The following is a 25,580-nucleotide window of genomic DNA, read 5'->3' as shown; positions in this document are numbered from 1 at the left end:
GCGCGAACTCACTGCAGCGCAGCTAGCGGCCTTTGGTTTCACTCTTTATTACAGTCAGAGCAGATGTCAAATTTCAGCTACCTCCCCCCCAAAAATGGCTAAACGAAAGGGGGACGCTGAAAACAGGGGATTTCAAGGCAGGTGGGAGGCAGAGTACATGTAAAAGGCAAACCTGTGTGTCTTTTATGTGGAGAAAGTTTGGCTGCAGATGCGGAGAGAAAACTTGAGCCACTTCCCAGCTGCCAGACCATGGAAGAGAAGCTCTCTACCACTGCGTTCCCGAGTGCACAGGTTACCGCTATAATCAACATACCTGCAGCCGACTCCCGACGCAGATTTGCTGACTTTGAATCCCACAAAAGCAGGTTTGCACTGCTCGGCAATCCTTTTGCAGTTGACGTGGAAAGTGCACCACCAAACCTACAAATGGAGTTGATTGAGCTCCAGTGCAATGACACACGTAAGGAAAAACATGACAGTGGGTGCTGCTGAGTTTGCACGTTTCATCCCCGACATAATGCCCCAGCTGCGCATCCAAGCTGCTTGGACGCTCTCTATGTTTTGCAGCACATACCTGTGTGAACAACTGTTCTCTTTGATGAAGCTAAACAAAACATCGCACAGGAGCCGTCTTCATGATAACCACCTTCACTCAATCCTGAGGATTTCCTCATCTCAGAGCCTGACCTCGAACATTGATGAACTTGTTCAAAAGATGAGATCCCACCAAGTATCAGGCTCAGCCTAAGACAAGTGATCATCACAGAGCATGAACGTATTTTTTGTTTTTAATTGAGTTAAATTTTTACATTTTTTTTCTACAAGACGTGATTTTTCTTTGAAGAAAGTATTGTTTTGTCTGTGTGCCATAGATTTTTGTATTTTGATTTATGGTATCTTATTAATTTATATTTATTTTTCAGTTAATGGATTTATTTTTTAGTTAATGGACTGATTGCAGATAGGAGCCATCAGAAAGAATACAACTGATTTGATTCATTTATTTTTATTTTCTCATTTTACTATTTGAAAGCAGTAATTGATGTGATCATAGAGCAGCACGATATTGCATTTTCAGTTTATAATGCATGCAATTTCTTTTAAGTATTTTGTTCTTGGCTCAATAGGCTATGTTCAGTCAGTTCAATATGTTTTAATAAACACTGGATTAGTCCGGCCCTCGGCTTGTAACAAATTTGTTTTTCTGGCCCTCCGTGTATTTGACTTTGACACCCCTGCTCTAAAGGCTCATGGACTCGGTGCAGCGAGACCTCCTGTTTGTCTTCGTTTATCTTGATGATATTCTTGTGGCCAGCCCGTCGACTGCTGTGCACCTGGAGCACCCAACTCAGGTTTTCCGCTGTCTGGATGAGCATGACCTCATTATCAATCCAGCTAAGTGCCAGTTTGGACTGTTGGTGATTGATTTCTTCGGGCACAGCATTTCATCACAGGGTGTAGTTCCATTGCCATCGAAGATGCAGGCCCTGTCTGGGTTCTCTCGTCCAGCATCAGTCAAGGCATCATTACTTCCATTTAGTCCATATTTTTCCATCAGAAAACTCGCTTACTACTTGTTGTTTTGCAGAGCAGACCTTTCTCACTTGAAAAAAAAATAATCTCACCCAGTTTCACTGCTTTTATTTGCACATACTCCGACAGCTATTCCAACTTCAAAGAACTGCATTCCTTTTTACTTTGGTTTTATGAGTGGCAGTGGCGGGCCATGCATTTTACACCAATCCTTCAGTAGTGCTCCGCATCAATTCACCCCCCAATAATTAGTTTATGGCTATAAAAAAACATCTTGTTTTGCAGAAATGCAGTATAAAGAGAGGTGCATCGCAGATAGATAACTCGTGAAGTGCTAAAAAACACCCGCGGGAGCACATCACGTGACGACAAAGGGATGCCCAACTCCGTACTCTTCCACTGACACTTCTTCTTTCGGCTTTTCCCTTCAGGGATCCCCTCAGCGAATCAACTTTCTCCATTTAACCCTATTCTCCGTATCCTCCTCTCACATTAACTACCTTCATATCCTCTCACCGCATCCATAAATCTTCTCTTTGGTCTTCCTCGAGACCTCTTGCCTGGCAGCTCCAATTCCATCATCCATCCACCAATATATTCTCTATCCTTCCTCTGTACATGACCGAACCATCTCAGTCTGGCTTCTCTGACCTTCTCTCCAAAACATCTAACATGTGCTGTTCCTCTGATAGACTCATTCCCGATCCTATCCATCCTGGTTACTTCCAAAGAGAACCTCAACATCCTCATCTCTGCAACCTCTAGTTATGCCTGCTGTTTTTTGGTCATTGTAACAGTTTTTAGGCCGTACAGCATTGCTGGTCTCACCACTGTCTTGTACACCTTTCCTTTTATTCTGGCTGAAAGTCTTCTATCACATAGTACCACTGACACTTTTCTCCACCCATTCCAACCTGCTTGGATCCGTCTCTTCACCTCTTTTCCACACTCTCCTTTGCTCTGGACTGTTGACCCTAAGTACCTGAAATCCTCCAGCTTCTTGATCTCACCGTTCCACCCGAGTTCCTCTCATTCACACACATATATTCTGTCTTGCTGCAACTAACTTTCATTCCTCTCCTTTCCAGAGCATACCTCCACCTCTAGATTTTCCTCTACCTGTTGTCTGCTCTCACTACAGATCACAATGTCATCCGCAAACATCATGGTCCATGGGGATTCCTGTCTAACCTTATCTGTCAGCCTATCCATCACCATTGCGAACAGAAGGGTGTCAGGGTTCACAGCTGATCCCCGTTGTAATCTGCGCCAGCTGCAGCAGATGCCGCTAATCGAGATCCCTATAAAGGGCAGCGGCACTCTCTGCCTGGCGCCGGGGGATTGTGGTCTTCATGGATTACTGTGGGACCCTGCCACGACCCGGACCTCACCCCTGCCAACCCGGACCTCACCCCTGCTATGACCGGACCCCAGGTAGGACCTCCTTCCCCTTCCCGAGTCACGGCCGGGCCCAGACGGCCGGCGTGACCTCTGTTCCCTTCCCGAGTCACGGCCGGGCCCAGACGGCCGGCGTGACCTCTGTTCCCTTCCCGAGTCACGGCCGGGCCCAGTTGGCCGGCGTGACCTCTGTTCCCTCCCGCAACCCGTACTGTTGAGGCCCAGCCTCTGCCGTTCTGTCTGCAACTCGTCCCGTCTGCATCCCGTACTGTTCAGTCTGCCACCCTGCCTGGGGCCCGTCCAGTCTGCAACCCGTCCAGTCTGCAACCCGTCCAGTCAAGGCCCAGCTTCTGCCGTTCTGTCTGCATCTCGGCCAGTCTGCAACCCGTCCAGTCCAGTCTGCAACTTCAACCGAATAAAAGCGCTTTCCACCCCTCTCTGTCCCGAAGTGTGGTTCCCTGCTCGAGTCCGCCCCAGCACATCGTGACAGAAGGGGCTCAGAGCTGATCCCTGATGGAGTCCCACCTCCACCTTGAACTTCTCTGTTACCCCTACAGCACACCGTACCAGTGTCTCACAGCTAGCATACATGTCCTGCACCAGTCTAACATACTTCTCTGCCACTCCAGACTTCCTCATGCAATACCAGAGCTCCTCTCTTGGCACCCTGTCATATGCCTTTTCTAGGTCTACAAAAACACAATGCAGCTCCCTCTGGCCTTCTCTATACTTTTCTATTAGCATTCTCAACGCAAATACTGCATCTGTAGTACTCTTCCTAGGCATGAAGCCATACTGCTGTTCACAAATGCTGACTTCTGCTCTCAGTCTAGTTTCCACTACTCTTTCCCATAACTTCATTGTATGGCTCATCAACTTTATCCCTCTATAGTTGCCACAATTCTGCACATCCCCTTTATTCTTAAAAATAGGCACCATCCCACTTTGTCTCCATTCTTCAGGCATCTTCTCACTCTCTAAGATCCTGTTGAATAATCTAGTCAGAAAATCTACCGCTGCCTCTCCTAGACACTTCCACACCTCCACAGGTATATCATCAGGACCAACTGCTTTTCCACTCTTCATCCTCCTCAATGCCTTCCTCACTTCACTTTTACTAATTTGTGCTACTTTGTGGTCTATAATAGTCACCTCTTCTACCCTTGCCTCTCTTTCATTTTCCATATTCATCAGCTCTTCAAAGTACTCTTTCCATCTTCCCATCACTCTTCTAGCATTTGTCAATACATTTCCCTCTCGATCCTTAATCACCCGAACCTGTTATACATCCTTTCCATCTTTATCTCTCTGTTTCGCCAACCTGTATAGATCATTCTCACCCTCCTTACTATCCAACCAAGCATACAACACATCGTACGCCCGTTGTTTTGCCTTTGCTACCTCTATCTTTACTTTTCGCCGCATCTCCCTGAACTCCTGTCTGTTCACTTCAGTCCCCTCAGTATCCCACTTCTTCTTTGCTAACCGCTTTCTCTGTATATACTCCTGCACTTCTTCATTCCACCACCAAGTCTCCTTATCTACTTTCCTTCCAGATGACACACCAAGAACTCCTCTAGCTGTCTCCCTGATATCACTAGCTGTTGTTTTCCAATCATCTGGAAGCTCACCCTGACCACCCAGGCCCTTTCTCAACTCCTCCATGCAAACCTACAACACTTCTCCCGTTTCAGCTTCCACCACTTTGTTCTCTGCTCTGCCTTTGTCCTCTTGATCTTCCTTGTCACCAGAGTCATCCTACAAACCACCATCCGATGCCATCTGGTCTCACCTACAACTACTTTGCAGTCACTGATCTCTTTCAGGTTACCTCGTCTATACAAGATGAAGTCTACCTGCGTGCTCCTACCTCCGCTCTCATAAGTTACCCTATGTTCCTGTTTTTTCTGGAAAAAGGTGTTCACTACAGCCATTTCCATCCTTTTTGCAAAATCTACCACCATCTGTCCCTCTGCATTCCTATCCTGTATACCAAATCTGCCCATCACTTCTTCATCCCCTCTATTGCCTTCACCTACATGTCCATTGAAGTCTGCACCAATTACCACTCTCTCATTTCTGGGAATATTCTGCATCACTTCATCTAACACATTCCAGAACTTCTCCTTCCCTTCAAATTCACATCCCACCTGCGGGGCATAGCCACTAACAACATTGAGCATCACACCTTCAATTTCCAGTTTCAGACTCATGGGTCTATCTGACGTTCTTTTGACCTGTAGGACGTTCCCAACAAGCTCCTCCTTTAAGATAACTCAATTGCTCTTCTTGTCAGTACCATAATAGTACAACTTAAAGCCTGCTCCTAAGCTTCTAGCCTTACTACCTTTCCACCTGGTCTCCTGGACACACAGTATATCTACCTTCCTTCTCTGCATCATGTCGACCAACCTTTTCCTGTCATAGTCCCTACTCTCAGTCCCAGGCTCTTTCCTTTCCTCCTCTCTCTCTGCTTCTGAACACGCACTCCTCTTCTTCTTCTTGTTCTTCGACCCACAGTAGCCCAATTTCCATTAGTACATTGTAGGTCATCAGTACCAATGGCGGTCGATGTTAACCCGGTCCACGACTGATCCGGTATGATATGGTTATGATTGACTCGCATGTTTGGTTTTGGCAAAAGTTTTATGCTGGATACCCTTCCTGACACAACCCTCTGCATTTATCTGGGCTTGGGATAGGCAAGGGGAGACACTGCTCCGTGCCCCCCCAAGGCAAGCTTGGAGAAACACGGGCCAGTGCTGCCCTGAGGCTGCATTACTCTACCACTGACACCCCCGCACATAATCGATCACGCACTCCGCGGCTTTGTCCTGGGCGTGGCCCGGCATCCCAAGTGGCCAAATTCCAAGAATGTATAAAGCAAGTCCTTATTAGGAAGTAAACCCGACCGTTGAGGGGATTGTATGAAATTACCGTGCCTCCTTGGCTTGGGGCCAGAACCTCCTCACCTGCACATCCGCTGGACATGTCTCAGCGGATGCCTAGAGAAGGTGAACAATCCTCCTCTCGGGGTGACATTCATTCTGGCCCAGGATATCTCTGGCCCGGGGTATCTCGTAAGTGTATTTCCTGACTTTGAATAAACCATTCTTGCTTGATCAGTGCCTGACAATAAATACGTTTTTGGCCGAATTAAATCTGACCACACCAGGACAACAAAGTCCGGTCCTGTGGCGGGAGCCACAAAAACGGACAATAGCCACAGTAAATGCCTTTATAGCAAACAGCTACGACACATAAATAGTACCAATAATAACCTTATAAACTTGCAGTATTAGGAAAATAGCAGCATTTTACTCACCAAAAATTCTGATAATTTGTAGACAAAATCCATCCTCCTTTCTTTCCTCAAAAAGAATTCAATTATTTAGTCGTACAGATTATCTGTGTGCTTCGGCTCCAAGCGCTCCCAGCAATACAATTTGCAGTGTACCTCGGAGCCTGTGAGCCAGGGGTACCGGTCGTAGTTTGTGACTTGAAAATGTTGGACAAATCCTTTTCCTGGTTGTGACAGGTTCGCTAGCTTAGGAGTCACCTGACCTTTCTTTACTATGTCCAGCTTTTCTTCAAAAAGAAAATTGCTTTAACAATGTATTAGTAACTAAATCCGTTTATTCTCCTCCTGCAGCCATTGTGGATTGACAATACCGATATTAAACAAGCACAACTCTGTATTTCTGTTCGCAGCTGGCTAGTATGCCTCTCCTCGCTAATACACTTGTCCACTCTCTGACTATGCAATCAGAGGGTGTGAATACGCTGACGTTGCTGTTGCCTGCTAGAAGGCTTTGATGTCGCAAACTCAAAATCTGATTTGTTTAAGCAAAAGCGTCATCAACGCTTTTTTTTTGTGAAAAGGGCTTGCAGAAATGATTATGCAGGACCCCCCGCACCCCCCTGGGCAGATTCCTTTGACTTCCTTTGACCCTGCCTGGCAACAGATTATGGCTGAAATGTGATTGGTTAAATGCTTTAATATGAAAATGCATGGTTTGAAGCAGCACAACCAGGAGAAAAGCTATGAAAGGAAGTGAACAGACCATTTGAAATTATTTTATAAGTATTCATGGACAAACTATAATTAAAATTTGTGATTCAGATATTTTTTTTGGCCAGCAGAGAAGGTCTTGCAGGCCCTGATGGCCTACTATTGGAGAGTGGACATATCACATTCACTCCCCGCTCGTTTCGCCATGAAAAGGGGTTACAATTAGTGTCACTTAACTCCGCCACACTGTTATTATTGTTATATAGCATGTATTGGCAGAGTATGTACGCAAGTACAGTCAATACCGTGATTGGCTGCGTAGTGTAATTGCATCATATCATATAATTGGCTGGACACCTGTCACTCACTGAGTTACACAGCAGAAAGATACAGAAAAAATGTTATATACTGTATCTAATTAATTTGCAGTGCGCTCACTGCGCTGAATAGATTTTCTTGTGCGCCGAGAGTGTGCGAGCAGTGCACAATTGCGCAATTGCGCAGCTTAGAAGGAACATTGCAGGGAGTTTTTGGCCCTGCATCTGGCAACGCGGCACTTCCACTTTCTTCTGGAAGTCCGCTCCTTCACACCGTATGTGGACTACGAGCCGTTGACTTTCGCCATGTCACGAGTTGCTGAGCCGTGGTCCGCCCGCCAGCAAGGACACCTTGCAAACATTTCTGAGTACACTACAGACATTAGGTATGTGGCTGGGAAGGCCAAGCCAGTTGCAGATTGCCTGCTGCCATTACTTGTGTGCCCTGCGCATGTCGTGCCCATTCCCGCAAGGCATTTCAACCACGTCCATGTTGACCTGGTTGGTCCCCTACCCCCTTCACAGGGCTTTACGCACCAGGTGGTCCCGTTGGCCTCCACGACTGGCGTGGATGTGCCTCAGGCTTTTCTATCTTCTTGGGACGCCCATTTCAGTACCCCGTCCGACGTAACTTCAGACAGGTGTCCGCAGTTCGTGTCAGTGCCCTGGTTGGCACTGGAAGAGACTGGGGACGATACAATGGCATCCCACCCTTAGCCTAACGGCTTGTGCGAATAGTTTCACCAGTCCCTCAAGGCGATGTTACGACCCACGCATACAGGCTGGCGGGGGAAGTTGTGTCTCCTATACAGGTTCCCCGCTGGGGTCGCCCTCCATCCAGGTCTCGAACAGCACCTCCGCTGGTCCGGTGCCTCCAGCAATTTTTATGAAAGGGTTACATTTGATAAAACAGATTTTAAGCCTACATGACGTCAATGTGACAAATAAGTCTTTTAATTGACATGATGTATATCATATTTCAAGCTTTTTCAAGCTTTCTTGAAAAAAACTGCTATTTTTTCAGCATTACACCCACCTGAACAACAAAAAGGTCAATAATTTATTTATTTTTATTGTTCAGATAATGATGATCGTGTCCAGTGTCAGTATGTGCCAGTTTTCATTTATCAATAAGATTAATCTTTGGGTTTCAGTTCAAAATAAAGAGTTTCATAAGACGCAATCTAAAATATCAGAAGTGACTGAAGCAACAATGAAAGATGAGTTAACAGGACTGATGATCTTGCACAAGCGACTTCCCCATGGTGAGAAAAAAAGAGCAGAAAGATGATGGAATGCGTTGTGTCGTAGCTCAAAACATCTGTGGAATGTGCATGTATGACTCTGTGTCAGCTCTCATGTCACAGAAGCCCCTCCACTCTGTAATAAGTCTTTGTGTTTATGGATGTTTGATATCACAGGGATTGGCAGGGCCACAGCTCTGGCTCTTGCACGCTGCGGAGCAAAGGTCACAGCAGTCACACGCACACAAGCCGACCTGAACAGTCTGGTGCAGGAGGTACACATACACACACACACGCACAAACACACTGATACCCTTGGGCTTCCTTCTTAATTTGACTCTAGTTAAGTGATAGGATGGAGATTTAATGTGACCATTGTCTTTATGTATCTATGGATTGTATATGTATCCCTTCCAAAAAAAAAACAAAACACATGCAGACACTGAGACTACAGAATAACCAATAGATCAAGTGTTTTATAAACCTACTGGATATTTGCAAATTAAGTAGACTGAATACCATATACGGTTTGTCTGGAGCCTTAGCTACTCTACTATACAGTATTTTCAATTAATCCTGCATTTTTTCATGTAGTTTTGAATGCAAATATTGAAAATAGTTGGATGAAATAACATTTAATTTCATCCAAGATTTTTTACTTCTGAGTCTGAAGCAAACAGTACAATAATAATTATTTGACTATGATAATAATAGTTCAAGATTAATTCAACCACTATCTATACCACTTATCCTGTAATCAGGGTTATGGGGTGCTTGTCTCTATCTTATGTATCCTCCTTAGTGGCATTGGTCGATAGGCGGATTAACTGGAAAGTCTCCAGTCAAATGCGGCACAACCCAATCGCTCTCTCATTCACATGTCTGAACAATGTAAGTTCCCCAATTAATGTACTGCATGTTTTTGTACTGTGGCAGGAAACCAACACAGACATGCACATGGAAACTCCACAAGAAAATACCTGTTCCAGAATTGAACCAGGATCTTTCTGTCTTTGAGACACATGTGCTGACCACTGCTTCACCGTGTTGCCCTAATAGTTCAATACATAACATTTAATTGCCAATTCAGTTATATATCTTTATATCTCCATATCCATTCAATTATTAGAGCAATATGAGAAACAACTGTATTCACACCTTATGGCAAAGAACTTTATGCAACATACTTGAATTAATGAATTCTTATTCCCCCAAATAACATCCCAAGTAACTTTTTTTTCTATAGCTTCTTTCTGCTAATTTTTGACAAATTTTATTCATACGCTAATCTTGAATTTGTCTTTGTGTTTTCATTTTTTTATTTATTGCTCCCCTTTTTCCAAAAGTATACTATATATAGTTTACTTTGTACTGTATGTGGCATCTACTGGTGCCACATATTATTAATAAGGGTAAGATTATTAACAACATACTCAGTCAAATTAGGGAGAATCATACATTGTCCTGATATGGATATGGAATCAATCTTCTCCATCAAACCCTATTCTCTGTATCATCCTCCCTCACACCACCTAACTTCATATCCTCTCTCACTGCTTCCATAAATCTTCTCTTTGGTTTTCTTCTAGATCTCCTGCCTGGCAGCTCCAATTCCAGTGTCCGTCTACCAATATGTTCACTATCATGTTTGGCACTCTTAAATATTTCCCGCTTTCATTTGACTTTAATTTTATTTACTGTACTTTTTTCAGTACATGAGTACTTGACAAAGTGATTTCAGTTGTTTATTGTTTATATATTTTGTATTCAGTAGTTAGTTGTTTTAGATTATAGACGTTTTGTTCTTCTATCCATTGTGCATCTTTCTTAGTGTTCATCCATCACCCCTGTGTGCGTAGACCTGGCAGACTGGGAAGCCACAGAAGCGTCACTGCAGAACATTGGCCCCATTGAACTGCTAGTCAATAATGCTGGCTGTGCACATTTGGCTCCTTTTCTGGAGGTCACTTCCAACCAGTTTGACCAGTAAGACTGAGATCTGACAGAACGATTTAGAATGCATCCAATTTACACTTGTAACACCAAAAACTAATGTGTGAGTTACGTTCAATGATGTTTGAAGGTACAATAATATATCACATCCTAATCAACCCCTCCTCAAGCTGCCACCTTATCGTGATAGAGGAGTTTCCTTACCCAGTGATCCTAAGAGCTAAGTTGTTGGGGACTGTATACCCCTGGAAGGGGTCACTCAAGGCATACAGGTCCAAGGTGGGGGACCAGTGAAAGCAAGGCTCAGAAGAACCTCAAAGGATGATTAAAAGAAATCAACCTAGTTTTCTTGGGCTCTCCACCCATAGGAAGGGCCAAGGGGGTGCACTGTGGGCCAGATGTTTGCCAGGGTGGGTGAACTTGGCGGTCCGACCCTAGGCTGCAGAAGCTGGCTCTTGGAAAATACCACCTCTCTTGAGGGGTAGGAACCTGAGTGAGGCCAAGAGGTTCCAGCTTGATCTAGTCAGACACTTGGGCTCTGGAACCAGTCTGCTTGAGAGAGGCTGGACTTCTCTCTACTGTGGAGTTTCCCCTGGTGAGAGGCGCAGATAAGGTGTGGGCATACTGATTGGCTGCTGACTAAGTGCCCGTACATTGGGCTCAACCCAGTGGACCAGAGGGGAGCCTCCCTCCGCCTTTTAGTGGGGTTACAATTCTGACTGTTGTTTGTGGCTATGCACTCAACAGCTGCTCAGCCTACCCCCTCTTTTTGAGTTACCTAGAGTGGCTGCCAGAGAGTGCTCCTACCAGGGACTCCCTTGTTCTATTGGGAGACCTCAGCCAACGTAGGCAGCGACAGTGAACCCAGGAAGGGCGTAATTTGGAGGAATGGCCCCCCAGATCTGAACCCAAGTGGTTTTCTCTTCCTGGACTTCTGCGCTTGTTAAGAACTGGCCAAAATGAACACCATGTTCAAGCATAATGTTGTGCATATGTGCGATTTGCACAAACACGCCCTTGGCTGCAGTTTGATAACCAAGCTGGTGGTCATGTCCTTGGACTTGCAGCCACATGTTCTTGACACTCGGGTAAAAATATGGGTGGGGCTGTCAACTGATCACCACTTGGTGATGAGCTGGCTCCAATGGTGGGGGAGGATGCTATTCAGACCTGGCAGACCCAAAGGTATTGTGAGGGCCTGTTGGGAATGCCCTGCATAGTTCGTAGTTCCTGTTCGTAAGACTTACGATTCCAATGTCAGGCAGAGCTTTTACCACGTCCCAGGAGAGGCGGGGGGATATTGAGTCTGAGTGCATATGTTTCATGGTTTCAGTGTTGAGGCGGCAGATGGTGGCTGTGACTGTAAGGTGGTTGCCACCTGTTGGGGAGGTAATCTCCAATCTGCTGTTGGACCCCCTAGTTGGGGGATGATGTCAAACTAGAGAAGGAGTCCCATTGGACTTTTGTGTCCCTTGGGGCTCTGGAGGCAGCTGACAGGTATCAGCAGACCAACTTCTTGAAGACAACTTGGAAGACAACTTCTTGAGGGCTTTGCTTTAAGGAGATTCTGGTCCAACATTCAGCAGCTTGGGAGCAGAAAGCAGTACACTGTCAACACTGTGTATAATGGGGATAGTGTGCTGCTGACTTCAAACCAAGACAGTGTTGATCGTTGGAAGGAATACCTCCGCGGGTTGGTTGAATCTCGCATTCAGAAGGAGCAGTGTGGTTTTTGTCAAGGTTGTTAAACTGGACCAGCTCTACCCTCTGCAGGGTCCTCAGGGGTGCATAGGAGTTTGGCCAACCAGTCCACATGTGTTCAATGGGCCTGGAAAAGACATTTGATTCTGTTCTGCGAGTATAGGGTACTGAAAACCATAGTACAGGTCGTTCGATCACTGTATGACTAGGGGACGGAGCTTTGTCTTCTTTGTTGGCTGTAAGGTGGATTTCCTTCCAGTGAGAGTTGGTCACAGGGTGTCCAGACACTCCCTTGGAGATAGGGGGAGGATTTCAGCTGTCTGGGAGGGACTCAGAGTAGAGTCGCTGCTCCTCTGCATTTAGAGGATTCAGATGAGGTGGTTCGGGCGTCTGGTCAGGATACCTCTTGGACGCCTTGCTAGTGAGGTGTTCTGGGTATGTCTGACCGGGAAGGAGGCCCGATGAAAGACCTTGGACATGCTGGAGAGATGTGTCTCAGCAGGCCTGGGAATGCATTGGAATCCCCCTGAAAAGCTAGACCAAGTGGCATGGGAGAGGGAATTCCAGACCTCTCTGCTTTGGCTTCTGCCCCCACCACCTGACCCCAGATAAGTGGTAGAAGATGGATGGGTGGACAGATCTTAATTCAAAGAATGAGAGAACTGAGCCTTTATCATTAATGTAATCTTGTTCCTATGACTGAAATATTGAGTCACTCGTCTTGTAACTATCGATACAAAATTAAGTACACTCAGTGGCAGAAAACTAAAAAATTTAGGAACTTACTGTATTTTTCTAACGACATTCTTGCATAGATATTTTGTGTTTTGTGGGTCAACTCTTAAGAGCTTACTGACTATTATCATTTCCAGGTCTTTCAATGTGAACGTAAAGGCTGTGCTTCATGTGTCTCAGGTAAAACTGTATTCATTGCCTTTGATATAAGCTCCTGATATAAGCTTTTGTTTTTTTTGTTTTTTTTGTTGTTTTTTTTTTTAAACATTTTCATGTTTGGGATCCTCATGTTGATCCACTATTTGATATAATCAAATAATAGCCATTATTATCAGAACCAATGATTTTTTAACAAAAATGTTGTCAAATATACTTTTCTGCATTCATTTGTTCTGCAAAAGCTCTGGAGTAAAACATATTTGTTTCAGTTTCTTTCCCAAACATCAGCAAAATATGAATGTCCATGTCAAACCAAAACAATAAACAACTGGAAATAAAATATGCTTAAAAAAACAACAAAACTTCTCTTAGTATTACAATGTAAAATTGCCTTTTTACAGGTCATATTACTGGTTCTCATTCAGAACTTCAAAGGCTCCTTTTTGTAAAGAAGTGGTTTTAAGTATTCAAGTATTAATTACCTTGAGTGTTTCTGAAAAATACTCCTAAACAGTTCAATCTGTATTGTGGTCAGGTGGTGGCTGCAGGGATGAAGGCCAGAGGAAGTAGTGGCTCCATTGTAAATGTTTCGAGTCAGGCATCGCAGTGCCCCCTGCGAAACCATGCAGTGTACTGTGAGTAACTCTTTTTTTGCATGACCTTTGACCTATAAATGAGACAAGACTATTTAAGGTGGTGATACATTTGTTAAATTCAGGAAATATCACAGGCTCAATTCATATAATTACTGTAGTGAGTGATAGCAGCTGTAAATGTATAATATTCTCATGCTATGAAATATTTTTTAAGATGATTTTTATTTGCTCTTTTGATAAATTTAATTCAAGATTCAACTGTTCATGATAATTATCTCAGTCTAATCAGGAGATTCAAAATACCAATCTATTACCGATAAAGACCTCTTCACTCTGAAATCTCAATAGTTAAAATAAAAAGGGTGAATCAAATATAAGCCAAATGAAAAAAGTGATCCGATCAATGTATATATTCCTTTTGATGTCCCTTTTATCCAAATATTAGAATACCATAATTTCCAATAACAGTTCAGACTGAATTTCAATTTAATGTGAATATGACTGAATTAAAAAAATAAGGTGTTGGCATGCATGTCTTCTGCTTGCTTTTTTCAGTCATTTGGTAGTAACAATATGCACAAAAATTTCAATACTGCTGCTACTCCTAATATAAAAAATAATGTATAATAATGTCCTGTGTCATATTAATTAATATGCCTCGGGGGGGGCAGTGTTTATTAGTCACCATCCCAAGCCCGGAATGAATGAATAGTTTTTTTATTGAAGATGCTGGAACATAGAAGAACATACGAGAGTGGTGGTACATCTTGTACAGGCGGAATAATCTGAAGACGATCACTGATTCCAATGCAGTGGTAGGTGAGAGTATTGGCAAGTAGTATAGGATGGGGGTTTGTTGGATTACTTTGGTAAAAAGTAAGATGAAGAGGACAGAGGCAGAGCAGAGGACAATGTGATAGAAGCTGAAAAGGGAGATGTGTAGCAGGGTTTTCAGAGAAGAGTTGGGGCTCTGGGTAGTCGGAGGGAGCTTCCAGATAACTCAAATACAGCAGCAAATGTGATCAGGGAGACAGATAGGAGAGTACTTTGTGTGTGCTCTGGAATATATGCTGAGAAAGAGATTCGAAGGGAAGAAGTGGGACACTAAAGGGACTAAAGAGAACAGACAAGAGTGCAAGGAGTTGCAGTGCAAGGTGAAGGTAGAGGTGGCAAAGGCCAAACAAAGGGCATATGTTGACTTTCATACTAACCGTAAGGAGGCAGAGAAAGATTTATACTGGTGGGTGAGATAAGGAGATAGAGATGGGTATAGCAGGTTCAGGTGATTAGGAATAAGAGGGAAATGTATTGACCATAAGGAACCAGCCTGCATCCTTGGAACTTAGGTATCTGATTGGATTGTTGGGTTCAAACAGGAGGGGTATTACTGGCCTTTTAGGGGTTTCATAGTAAGGAGGATGATTTTAAATTCTATTCTGAATTATGCAGGGAGCCAGTGCTCTCTGAATGAGCTGTAGAGTCTTTAACGGCTTGTTAGGACACCCTAACAATAGAGTTAGGACAATTTAATCTGGTGCCGACAAAAGCATGAATCAGTTTTTTCTGCATCTTTTTGAGAATATGCCTGACTTGCAATATTAGTAAGTGAAGGAAAGGTTGTCCTTGAAATATGTCTTATGTGAGTGCTGAATGACAAATGTTATTTATTGGTAAAACCCAGGTTTTCGACAATAGTATCCGAGGTCAATGTGACACCATCCAGTGAGCTATATTAGGTATAGTATTAAGAGCCCAGAATGGTAGCTTCTGGTTTGTTGCCGTTGATCATCAAAATATTGGTAGCCACTAAAATTTTTATATCCTCAAGATATTCCTCAAATTTAATGAACCCACTATTTTCATCTAGCTTACCCGTGTGCCCCCACGCCCCCCTCGGATATTACTTATCAACTCTAATCAAGTCAACATATCAAGTCTAAGTTTACATAAACTTTAAATTCTCCTTGAATAAGAGTTATAAATATTCTAGATTAGAGATTTCAAGCTGAAGTATTCCGTGTTCTAGGTGCCTCTAAAGGAGCTCTTGACATGCTGACAAAAGTGATGGCATTGGAGCTGGGACCCCACCAGGTACATACATACTCGCACGCAGAAAAAAATAACAAATTATTTATCATTGGGAGGGGGACTGTGATGTTATTGGGGTTTTCCTTCAAGGATGGAAATGTTTTATTTGTTTATTAGTTTGCAGACTATGTTTTATAGTTTCTAAATAAAAAATATGCACATTTTTAAAGATACAAGCAATATCATATAAAAGTACATATACAAGATGAACTGTTTTTGAATGTTGATTTCCTGCACTTTATTTAAGGCATTTCCAGCTAAATCTATGATAGAATAATTTTTTACATTGAAAATAATTCCTGACATATGTTTGGATTATTTATCAAGTGATTTGTAAGAAGAAGTTAGCTGGTCGAAGTTTCAGAAGACATTAGATTGAGGCAGATGATTTGCTTTGGTGATCCCTGAAAGGGAACAGCCCAAGAGGAAAAGACGACAATTTGGAAAAAATCCTCTAATATATCAGAATACTTTATTAATCCTTTGATGTAATACATAACAACTTACTCATCATTTCTTGTAGTTTTGGTTGTAGTTGTTTTTCAACTAAAAGCTATGATGTCTTTTGTGTGTCTTGCTGTGATTAGATCCGTGTGAACAGTGTGAACCCTACTGTGGTGATGACAGAGATGGGTCGCTTGGGCTGGAGTGATCCTGAAAAAGCCAGAGCTATGATGTCCCGCATCCCACTTGGCCGCTTTGCAGGTGGGAAACTGTTGGTTTTTCAGCTTTTCAGTGATGGGGTAACCGAACAAGTTCATATTTAGTCTCAGTGAAATGGGTCCCTGCTGCTAAATGGCCATGGGAAAATTTATGGAACAATATATTCTCGAACCAATATAATTAATAAATGGAAAAAATTGCATTCAATTAATTGAAATAAATGAAGGATTAATAGAGTGGTAGTAGCCAAGTCAGCTAAACAGATGGCTCCTGCCTGATTCATATTTAGGAATGCAGATTCCATCCTGGCTTTGAAACAACGAAGCAGCTGTTCACTCAGCAACTTCTTCACTCAATGAAATTAACATATTATGTCCATAAAAGCTATATGTATTCTAGCATGGCATCCAAACTATGATTCAGCATCACAAGTTATAGTTTTCACTGCAGGGTAATAAATAATGTAATAAATATATGTGTGTGTGTGTGTGTGTGTGTGTGTGTGTGTGTGTGTGTGTGTGTGTGTGTGTGTGTGTGTGTGTGTGTGTGTGTGTGTGTGTGTGTGTGTGTGTGATTTATTATTATTTATTATATATTTATTATATATTTATTATATTTATTTATAATTATATATTATAATTTCTCTCTCTCTATATACACACACACGCACACAAAATGGCCAAAAGTATTCGCTTACCCATTGAAATCACATTTATTCTAATCACTTCCATGGTCACAGGTGTATAAAATTAAGCACCTTGGCATGCAGATTGTTTTTACAAACATTTGTGAAAGAGTGGGCCGCCCTCAGGAGCTCAGTAAATTCTCAGTGGAACTGAGATAGGATACCAACAAATGCCCATCGCCAATGCAGTTGTGAAAATTTCGTCATTCCTAAATATGCCATTGTCAGCTGTGGAAGTGTTTGGGAGTGACAACAATTCAGCCATTAAGTGGTAGGCCACGCAAACTGAGAGAGTGGGGTAAATAGATGCTTAGATGCTTAGTGCCAAGAGGTCACCAACTTTCTGCAGTCAATCGCTACAGACCTCACAGACCTCCAAACTTCATGTGGCCTTCAGATTAGCTCAAGAACAGTGCACAGAGAGCTTTATAGAATGGGTTTCAATGGCCAAGCAGCTGCATCCAAGCCACACATCACCAAATGAAATGTAAAGCGTCAGATACAGTGGTGTAAAGCACACCACAATTGGACTCTGAACAGTGGAGACACATTCTCTGGAGTGACAAATCCCGCTTCTCCATCTGGCAATCTGATGGACGAGACTGAGTTTGGTGGTTGCTAGGAGAACAGTACTTGTCTAACTGCATTCTGCCAGGTGTGAATTTTGGTGGAGGGGGGATTATGGTGTGGGATTGTTTTTCAGGAGCTGGGCTTTGCCCCTCCGTCCCAGTGAAAGAAACCAAGACATACCAAGAAATGCCAAGATACCATTTTGTGTGTGTGTGTGTGTGTGTGTGTGTGTGTGTGTGTGTGTGTGTGTGTGTGTGTGTGCGCCAGTGACGTGCAGTCAGTAGAGGCGACATGGAAAGAAAAAAAAGTTAAACGAAAAAATAATTTGAATGGTTCTATTTATTCAGTGATTTGTACTATAAAGTTATTTTCCACCTAACTTCACCATTTTTAGTCGTTTTGTTTTTCAAAATCACTGAAAAAAAATCACATTTAGCGTTTAAAAATGAAGTAGAGCCGTGCGATGACGCGGCAGCCAGCGGAGCTCATTATGGATTGCGCAATAACTGTGCTGCCATGCTATGCGGCTGAGATCGTATTGCTGTCTCTGTGGATGTCACCATTAAAATTTTCAAACACTTCAATCACTAATATATGAACTAAATTTCCATACTTTGGCTGATGTGTATAATGTTTTTCGTCAACAACTGTAACGTGTTTCTCGTGCTGGGCGATCGTAAAGCGGCAGCAAAGACACACTAAGTGAGGCACGCAGTGACGGGGCCTCATGCTAGGGGGCACCGGTGATCCCAGGGATCCTTTTTACTACTCGGCTAAAAAATAATGGAATTTGCAATAGCAAGCTACCGTGAACACATAGCAAGTCAAGTGCAGCCATCCCGGTATTTTTTCCTCTTGCTCGTCTTTATTTCCAAAATGTAGGATTACATAGCTAAACTGAAATAATTTTCTAAATTGGACTTTCAGTCGAAGCAGGAGATAATAAGAAAGGGAAGACCGACACCGGCGCTAACGGATTTGCTTCAGACTAGGAGATGGAAGACTCGGTCTTTTCAAAGGAGTGGTACACACGAAAAGGCTGGCTGTGTGGATGTCCAGTAAGAGAGCGCCTTTTCTGCTTTTCCTGCATTCTTTTCTCAACTTCTGACAATGAAACATGAGCGGTCAGCCATTGCATTCAAAGTCAAATCACGCTAAAAACATTTGGGATGTCCAGGATAGATTTGGCTTTGAATGAACAGCAAAGACTCAACATCAGCATCCGCAATGCTAAGGTAAAGGAAAACCACTCCGTGCCGCATGGACTTCATTTATAAGTAAAGGTAAGAGATACTTATGTTTTTTTATGTGCTTTTTTCTATGCTACAAAACACGAAACAACACGAACAAAACATGTTAACTGCTGCCAATAAAATGGTGAATAAGCTACTCTGTAGGGTTCATATGTTTGAAAATCTGACTGATGACATCAGTGCCTCACCAGCCATGAACCTCACCGCACGTCACTGGTGTATACACACACACGTATGTATGTATGTATGTATATATATATATATATATATACACTGCCCAAAAAAATAAAGGGAACACTCAAAAAACACATCCTAGATCTAAATGAATGAAATATTCTTATGAAATACTTTGCTCTTTACACAGTTGAATGTGCTGACAACAAAATCACACAAAAATGATCAATGGAAATCAAATGTATTAACCCATGGAGGTCTGGATTAGGAATCACACTCAAAATTAAAGTGTAAAAACACACTCCAGGCTGATCCAACTTTGATGTATTTTCCTTAAAACAAGTCAAAATGAATCCGTGTTGCTTCCTGTGTGGACACTATGATTTCACAGAGGTGTGATTGACTTGGAGTTACATTGTGTTGTTCAAGTGTTCCCTGTATTTTTTTTGAGCAGTATATTTATACACACACACATATATATGTGTGTGTGGGTGTGTGTGTACGTGTACGTACATACACACGCACGCACGCGCGCATGCGCATGGGAGAGACAGAGAGCAGAGAGAGGGATTATAATAAATATGAGCCCGAAATCAAAAATATGACAAGGAAAACACCAGACAGTTAGGAATACAACTCAGAATTGTATAACTGTTTTTGGTATTTCTTATCAGCCATTCTTAGCCATTATATGTGTGCATGCATCAGAGGTGGAAGATGTGGTCAACAGTATTCTCTTCCTGCTGAGTGATAAGAGCAACATGACCAATGGTACAACTCTTCCTGTCGACGGAGGTTTCCTGGCCTGCTGATCACTTTCAGAATGGACACACACCAGCATGGAATCAATTTTTCCTGCGTTATAAACTTCCTTATTTACTGAATAAATGCTTCTGCACAAACCATTTCTTTGTTTCTTTTTAATACAGTAATCTCGAAACCTAGTCAACATGAAATGTAGTTTGACTTTTTTGTTTATGTTTACTTGTGTATGTGGTCAACATCATTAAGTGATTGACTCAAGGTGTATTTTTACATTTAAAACTAACGCTTTAAATGCTGAAAGAATAAAACAGAAACATTAGTATAAATGTGATAAATAATTTCACGATTAATAATGTCTCATTATGTGGCAAAGCACAATATGAAATTAAATTTGTTAAATGACATGTCAAATTGATCTTTGGCACACCCTAAACTTTGAGGGCTACAATTCCAAAATATGACGTATTTAAGTTAATTTGTCGATTTCCATGTATACTATCTCTTTGTACTTAAGTTACACCTGTCTCCCAAAATGGGTGTATTTGCTGGAGGTAACCGTAGTTGTAAAGCAAGAGTTAATATACGTCAAATCCAAACAATTAGAGCACAAAAGCATTTATTCACATAAAATCAAAGACTTCCCAAAAAACATCTTTAAACAAAAAAGTATATAAGACAACAAATATATTTACTCTTTATAAAGAATATTTCAAAGTTATTGTAGGGAATGAAGGTCTGCTTATAATTTCTTGATGAGAATAGAAGTGCAGGCAACATGTTTGTGAAAGGATCAGTAAGAAAATAAAACACAGTATACAGTAACCCAACTGACACTGAAATAAATACCCAAAATTAGAATAGTTCTGAGTAAGAAAGGCAATATCCCTTTTCACTGACTGGTTTTTAGATGTTGGTGTTTATATTATTGGTTGGTGTGAGAGAATAGGATGCGATAGAGCTTGATTCACTGTGTTAACTGCTGAGGGGAGCATTTGAAACAGAAAAGAATAAGGAGTGTTATTTGCATTAAAACCATGATGCTATTCAAAATATTTAACAGATTATTCAGAAAAGATTTTCACATACCTAATGTTCTGAGACCCTAATTTGAAATTAAAAAACCCTGAGATCCCCTTTTGAACAGATTTAGCTGGGACCCAGATATAGACATGTTTTAGCTGATGTTAAATTAAACCTGAGAAATCAGCCCAGGAATCACTCATTTGACCTAGACAATGCATTTTCATGAACACAACTACTGTCTGGTTGATGAGGATTCTTGGGTGGCGGTAGGTCAAGAACTGTCTAATCTCAAGACATTAATATACATAACATTTTGAAGAAAAAAAGCAATCTGCCTATCAGGAATTAAATTTTTAATGACATGAGTACTGTAATTGTTTAAGGGTTCAGACGCATCAGGATTTCATGTGTTTAAATAGAAGTCGTAACAGAAAATAAACTTTTTTTCATTGCAAGTTCTGTCACAGGTCCCCTTTTTGCTTCTTCCTGCTTCATTAAAATTCATTTGGAGAAAAGCCTGTGTTCATAGATAAGAACACTAATACAATGTCAAGAAAAGTTATAAAATTTTGCAAAAAATCTGAAGGTGATTTTTGATATCTATTTATTAACAAGAAAACTATATTTGTAATAATGCACTTAGAATTATGATTATTCATATGACAAGGATTTAAACTAAAATTGAATTTTTGCTTTTACTTTGAAAGTAAGGACTTAGCCTTAGCTTTATGTGATAGGCAACCTAGATATTAATTTTCTTTTAAGAAAGTTCTTGAGTCTTTTCTTTTTCATTTCATAGTTATATACCGGTATATTCATTTTATAGATTCACTGTAACATGTTAATTTGGGAAAAAAGGGAAAAAAACACATCCAACAAAGTATCTCATGTGAAATAGTAGTAGTAGAGGCTAATGTATATCAACATTGAATTGATTGCATCATCTCAAATGTGAGAATTTTATCTTTTTTTTTTAATATGAATGTTTGATAATTTTGCTCTTAAGCTCAACTAACTTGTACATTGACAAATTGTTGCAACTCTACTTCATTGCTACCAGGGATGAATAAAAGACACAGATATCAGAGTAGCTTACATATACATTTGTATTTAGTATACAAAAAATTGAAATATTTCACCACACAGACATGTGAAGTAATAAAAAAATAAGACAAACAGCTGAAACAAGTATACAAGTCATCTTACATTACATACATACATGGCCAATGCATTTCATCGTACAACCTCTCCCAGGAGTAACAGTGAGTCAAATAACCAGAGAACTTCCATGCAAGAATAGAGGATTAGAATTTTTGTTGCATTTCTCAGCTACATTTTGACACCTTAGCTAGGCAGGACCACACAACATTATGTAATCACACAGTTTGCTATGCCAACCAAAAATATTATGACGGGATGGGCTACAGTGCTGCATCTCACCACACAAGGGAGGTAGACACACTCCAGCCCTGCAACCATACAGAAATGCATTTCATAAAGGTGCAATCTGTACTGTTTGTCGCCACAGACAAAGACCACAAAGATTGTCCGCTTTATTGGACAACTTTAGCAACACTTTTAACTTCAACATGAGTGACATTAACGCCTTTATTTTGAATTGTTTTGAAAGTTTTAAGAGCTAAATATTCAGAAACATGTAGATAGATATTCATAGAGCATTCTGGGAGTATTCTGTACATCAGGTGTCATTATTTTTTTATCTTGACAGATTGTTGACATTTTTGTGTGTTACTGCAGTACGATATGACATAGTACCAAAAATTGAACTAAAAAAATTGGCTTAAATAATACTGTCTTTTATGCACTTCCCCCAAACTGTCAAACAGTGCTGTTGTACACACGCGCACACACACATACACACGCACACACACATACACACACTCACTCAATCACATTCAGTCTCTGTCTTTCTGTCTTTCTCACTCATCTCATTTTCTCTCACAGACACACATCCACACACGTGCTCATAAACACACAAAGAAACAGACGTGATGTAAAGTATGGGATAAATTAAGACAGAATATTTTAAGACCCATGCAAGCAACACCCCTCCCCTCCCCCATACAGAGGCAGAACTTAGGCAGCAAGGTTGTACAGCCCCTATGTTTGGCATTTTGAAATGTCTGTCACATGTTCACAGTTAGAGGAAGTTACCCCAAGACACTTGGCTAACCTCAGATGGTTTACAACACATAAGTAACATCCACGAGTGAATTAATTAAGAAATCAGTCTGGAATAATGGACTATTAAGAAACACACACATATATATATATACACACATGGGGTATATATATGTGTGTATATATATACACGTGTGTGTGTGTGTGTATATATATATATATATATATATATATATATATATATACATACACGTGTGTGTGTGTGTATATATATATATGTATGTATATACACGTATACATATACTCTGATATATACGTATATATATACTCTGCTGGTTTATTACAACATGGCCCAGTTGTGGTCTGCTTCACATTGACTTGGGCTACACAAAATTCAAACTTGCTGGATGTCATTGTTTGTTTTGTGATTCTTCTTTTCCTAACAGGACACCCACATTGTTTAGATGTTAACATTTTGTTACATGTGGATTGTTAGATCTAAGTCAGGCTGTCAAATGTATCTATTCGATTTATATCTTGATAACAACAGATAACCTTATTGCCTTCCTTTTATGACCAAAATCCCACATCATCCAAACATTCAAATAGTAATGTTGTTGATGCTGGTTATGTCTAACATTGTATTTGGCATTGAACTCTTTTACTTAACAGAAGAATATTAAAGACTAAAGTCAAGAATGTTAATGAATCAAAATGTCCTTATAAATTTAGACCTTTAGATGGCCACATCATTTAACATCATGAGGGCTTTGTGTGTGAGGTCAGTTTCAACCATTAAGTGATAAAACTTTGAATATTCTGACATGGGTAGATTTGTTGATGGTGGGACTATCAGTGGCAGGGGGAAAATGCATTTTTTTAGTTAACACATTGAAAATTAACTCACTGCAACAGTCACATGTATCACATATAATAGTGGGCCTATTCCAATGGCATGTTGATATAATCATTTAGACATAAAAACTAAGAGGAGTAAAGCACTGGTTTAAAAATGCCAATAGTATCCTTTAATGTAGATCATGCTCTGATAAATATCGTTCAGAATAAATTAATCAGTAGAATAACCCCAAGCTGCTAACCTTAAGTGAAGCCTTAACTTGGCTCTCTATATTGTTCTCTGTGTATCATATTGATGTGTGAGTTCAATCTATCTTAGTGCTTGCATTAATTGTTCAGCTTTCCTGCTAACTTTATTAAATTCAATGATCTATGCAAATGTTCATGAGTACAACTTCTTAAAAGTGATGTCTAAATCAAGTATTCATACTGTAATAAACCAGAAATGCTCACCTACGGAAATATTACAATATGTAGCAACCAAAGAACTTACGTCCAGCTTAAATTTCCAGGAAGTCTTCTAAAATGTTATGAGCACTTGTAAGTGCTTTTAACACTCGACATTTTTCCAACATCTCTGGTTGCTTCAATACAGAGTGTCTTGGGAAGTGAAGATGTGGGCATTTTCTAAATCCAGAGCTCCTCCAAAGACTGTGTGCTTCTATTTGTGGTGATCTTCCTCCGATATAGTTCGTTTGGACGGCTGGCTTGACGCTTGGAGCTGACTAGCCAAAGGTTTACCCAATGCAAAACTTATTTTCTTTTTAATCTTGGCTACCATATATCAAAACTAACAAAAGAAAAATGTTAATTGGGCTCAGTAGAAAAAAAAAAACACTTTAGCGGCCATGGACTATGTTCTTATTTCCACAAAGTGTTTGTGCTCAGTTTAAGATATTTTGTAATTTAAGGTTTGAGTAGTTTTACTTTTCAATCTTACAGAATTAATTATATTTTCCTCCACATGCTGATCTTAGATTGAGATTTAAGGGTAACTTGTTAACCTGAAGGTGTATTCACAGTTCACTTTCTCTATAGTCAACACTGCAGTAGTGGAGAGTTGCATGGTTGAGAGAAAGGGGATGCCGCAGTATGAAGACAAGTAAAAGAAACTTTGTCAGCCCTTGGCAATTTGATGCGGTTCTATAAGTACAAAGTAGGTGGACAGTGGGTGGACAGTCAATGTCTTTCACAAAAACCTAGTCAGTAATGGGAGAAATCTCAGATACTATTATCGCTTTGAAAAAACATCAATATAAAGAAAGCAATCTCAGCAGTGCACACTCGTTCTAGTTAATCCTCTTAGAGAAGTAGTGGTTGTTCATGGTGATGTGTAGTGTTTCAGCAATTTGCCGTGCCCCCCCCTCAGAACATGGTGCACCTCTTCCCCCTCTTCTTCACGGGCGGAGGGCAGAGCACAGCACGGATGGCCTCATCGAATACGGTCTTCAGGCCACGCTGGGTCAGCGCAGAACATTCCAGGTACTTGACAGCCCCTAAGGATCAGAGATTGATGAGTTTTCTTCAGTGACGATGCTATATAACTAGGGGACAGCAAATGAGCCCAACCCTGTCAAGTAGGCACATCAATTTGATGTAACTCAAGTGCTTTATTAGAATTGTCAGGGTTTTCATCTTTTGAATTGGGTTTTATTAACCTTTTGATTTTGGACATCAGCACGGTGTACACTGGGATCTTATATGCACTATT

The 25,580-nt window shown here is 41.1% G+C and overlaps 2 protein-coding genes across 7 annotated transcripts in view; one reads left to right on the top strand and one right to left on the bottom strand.

Annotated features, from left to right (window-relative positions):
- Positions 1-22,758, top strand: part of dcxr (dicarbonyl/L-xylulose reductase) — a 25,320-nt gene extending 2,562 nt beyond the window's left edge. The window contains exons 3-9 of one of the 6 annotated variants that reach the window (XM_086140314.1): positions 8,682-8,779; positions 10,336-10,490; positions 13,031-13,073; positions 13,588-13,687; positions 15,675-15,739; positions 16,324-16,441; positions 19,790-22,758. In XM_086140314.1, the coding sequence (XP_085996440.1) occupies positions 8,682-8,779; positions 10,336-10,490; positions 13,031-13,073; positions 13,588-13,687; positions 15,675-15,739; positions 16,324-16,441; positions 19,790-19,893 (683 nt within the window). In that variant the 3' untranslated portion in view covers positions 19,894-22,758. The other 5 variants (XM_086140315.1, XM_086140316.1, XM_086140313.1 and 2 more) reach the window with 5 other exon arrangements.
- rac3b (Rac family small GTPase 3b) overlaps positions 21,958-25,580 on the bottom strand; it is a 17,237-nt gene continuing 13,614 nt past the window's right edge. The window contains exon 6 of the mRNA XM_086140320.1: positions 21,958-25,365. Within this exon, the coding sequence (XP_085996446.1) occupies positions 25,235-25,365 (131 nt within the window). The 3' untranslated portion in view covers positions 21,958-25,234. The remainder of the gene's footprint in view (positions 25,366-25,580) is intronic.

The sequence above is a fragment of the Fistularia commersonii genome, chromosome 33 (genome assembly GCF_037954325.1).
Source record: "Fistularia commersonii isolate RoL2024-O1a breed Wild chromosome 33, RoL_Fcom_v1.0, whole genome shotgun sequence".
In the NCBI taxonomy this organism is placed as follows: Eukaryota; Metazoa; Chordata; class Actinopteri; order Syngnathiformes; family Fistulariidae; genus Fistularia; species Fistularia commersonii.
Note: the sequence above shows the minus strand (reverse complement) of the source record. Positions and strands in the feature narration are given on the sequence as shown.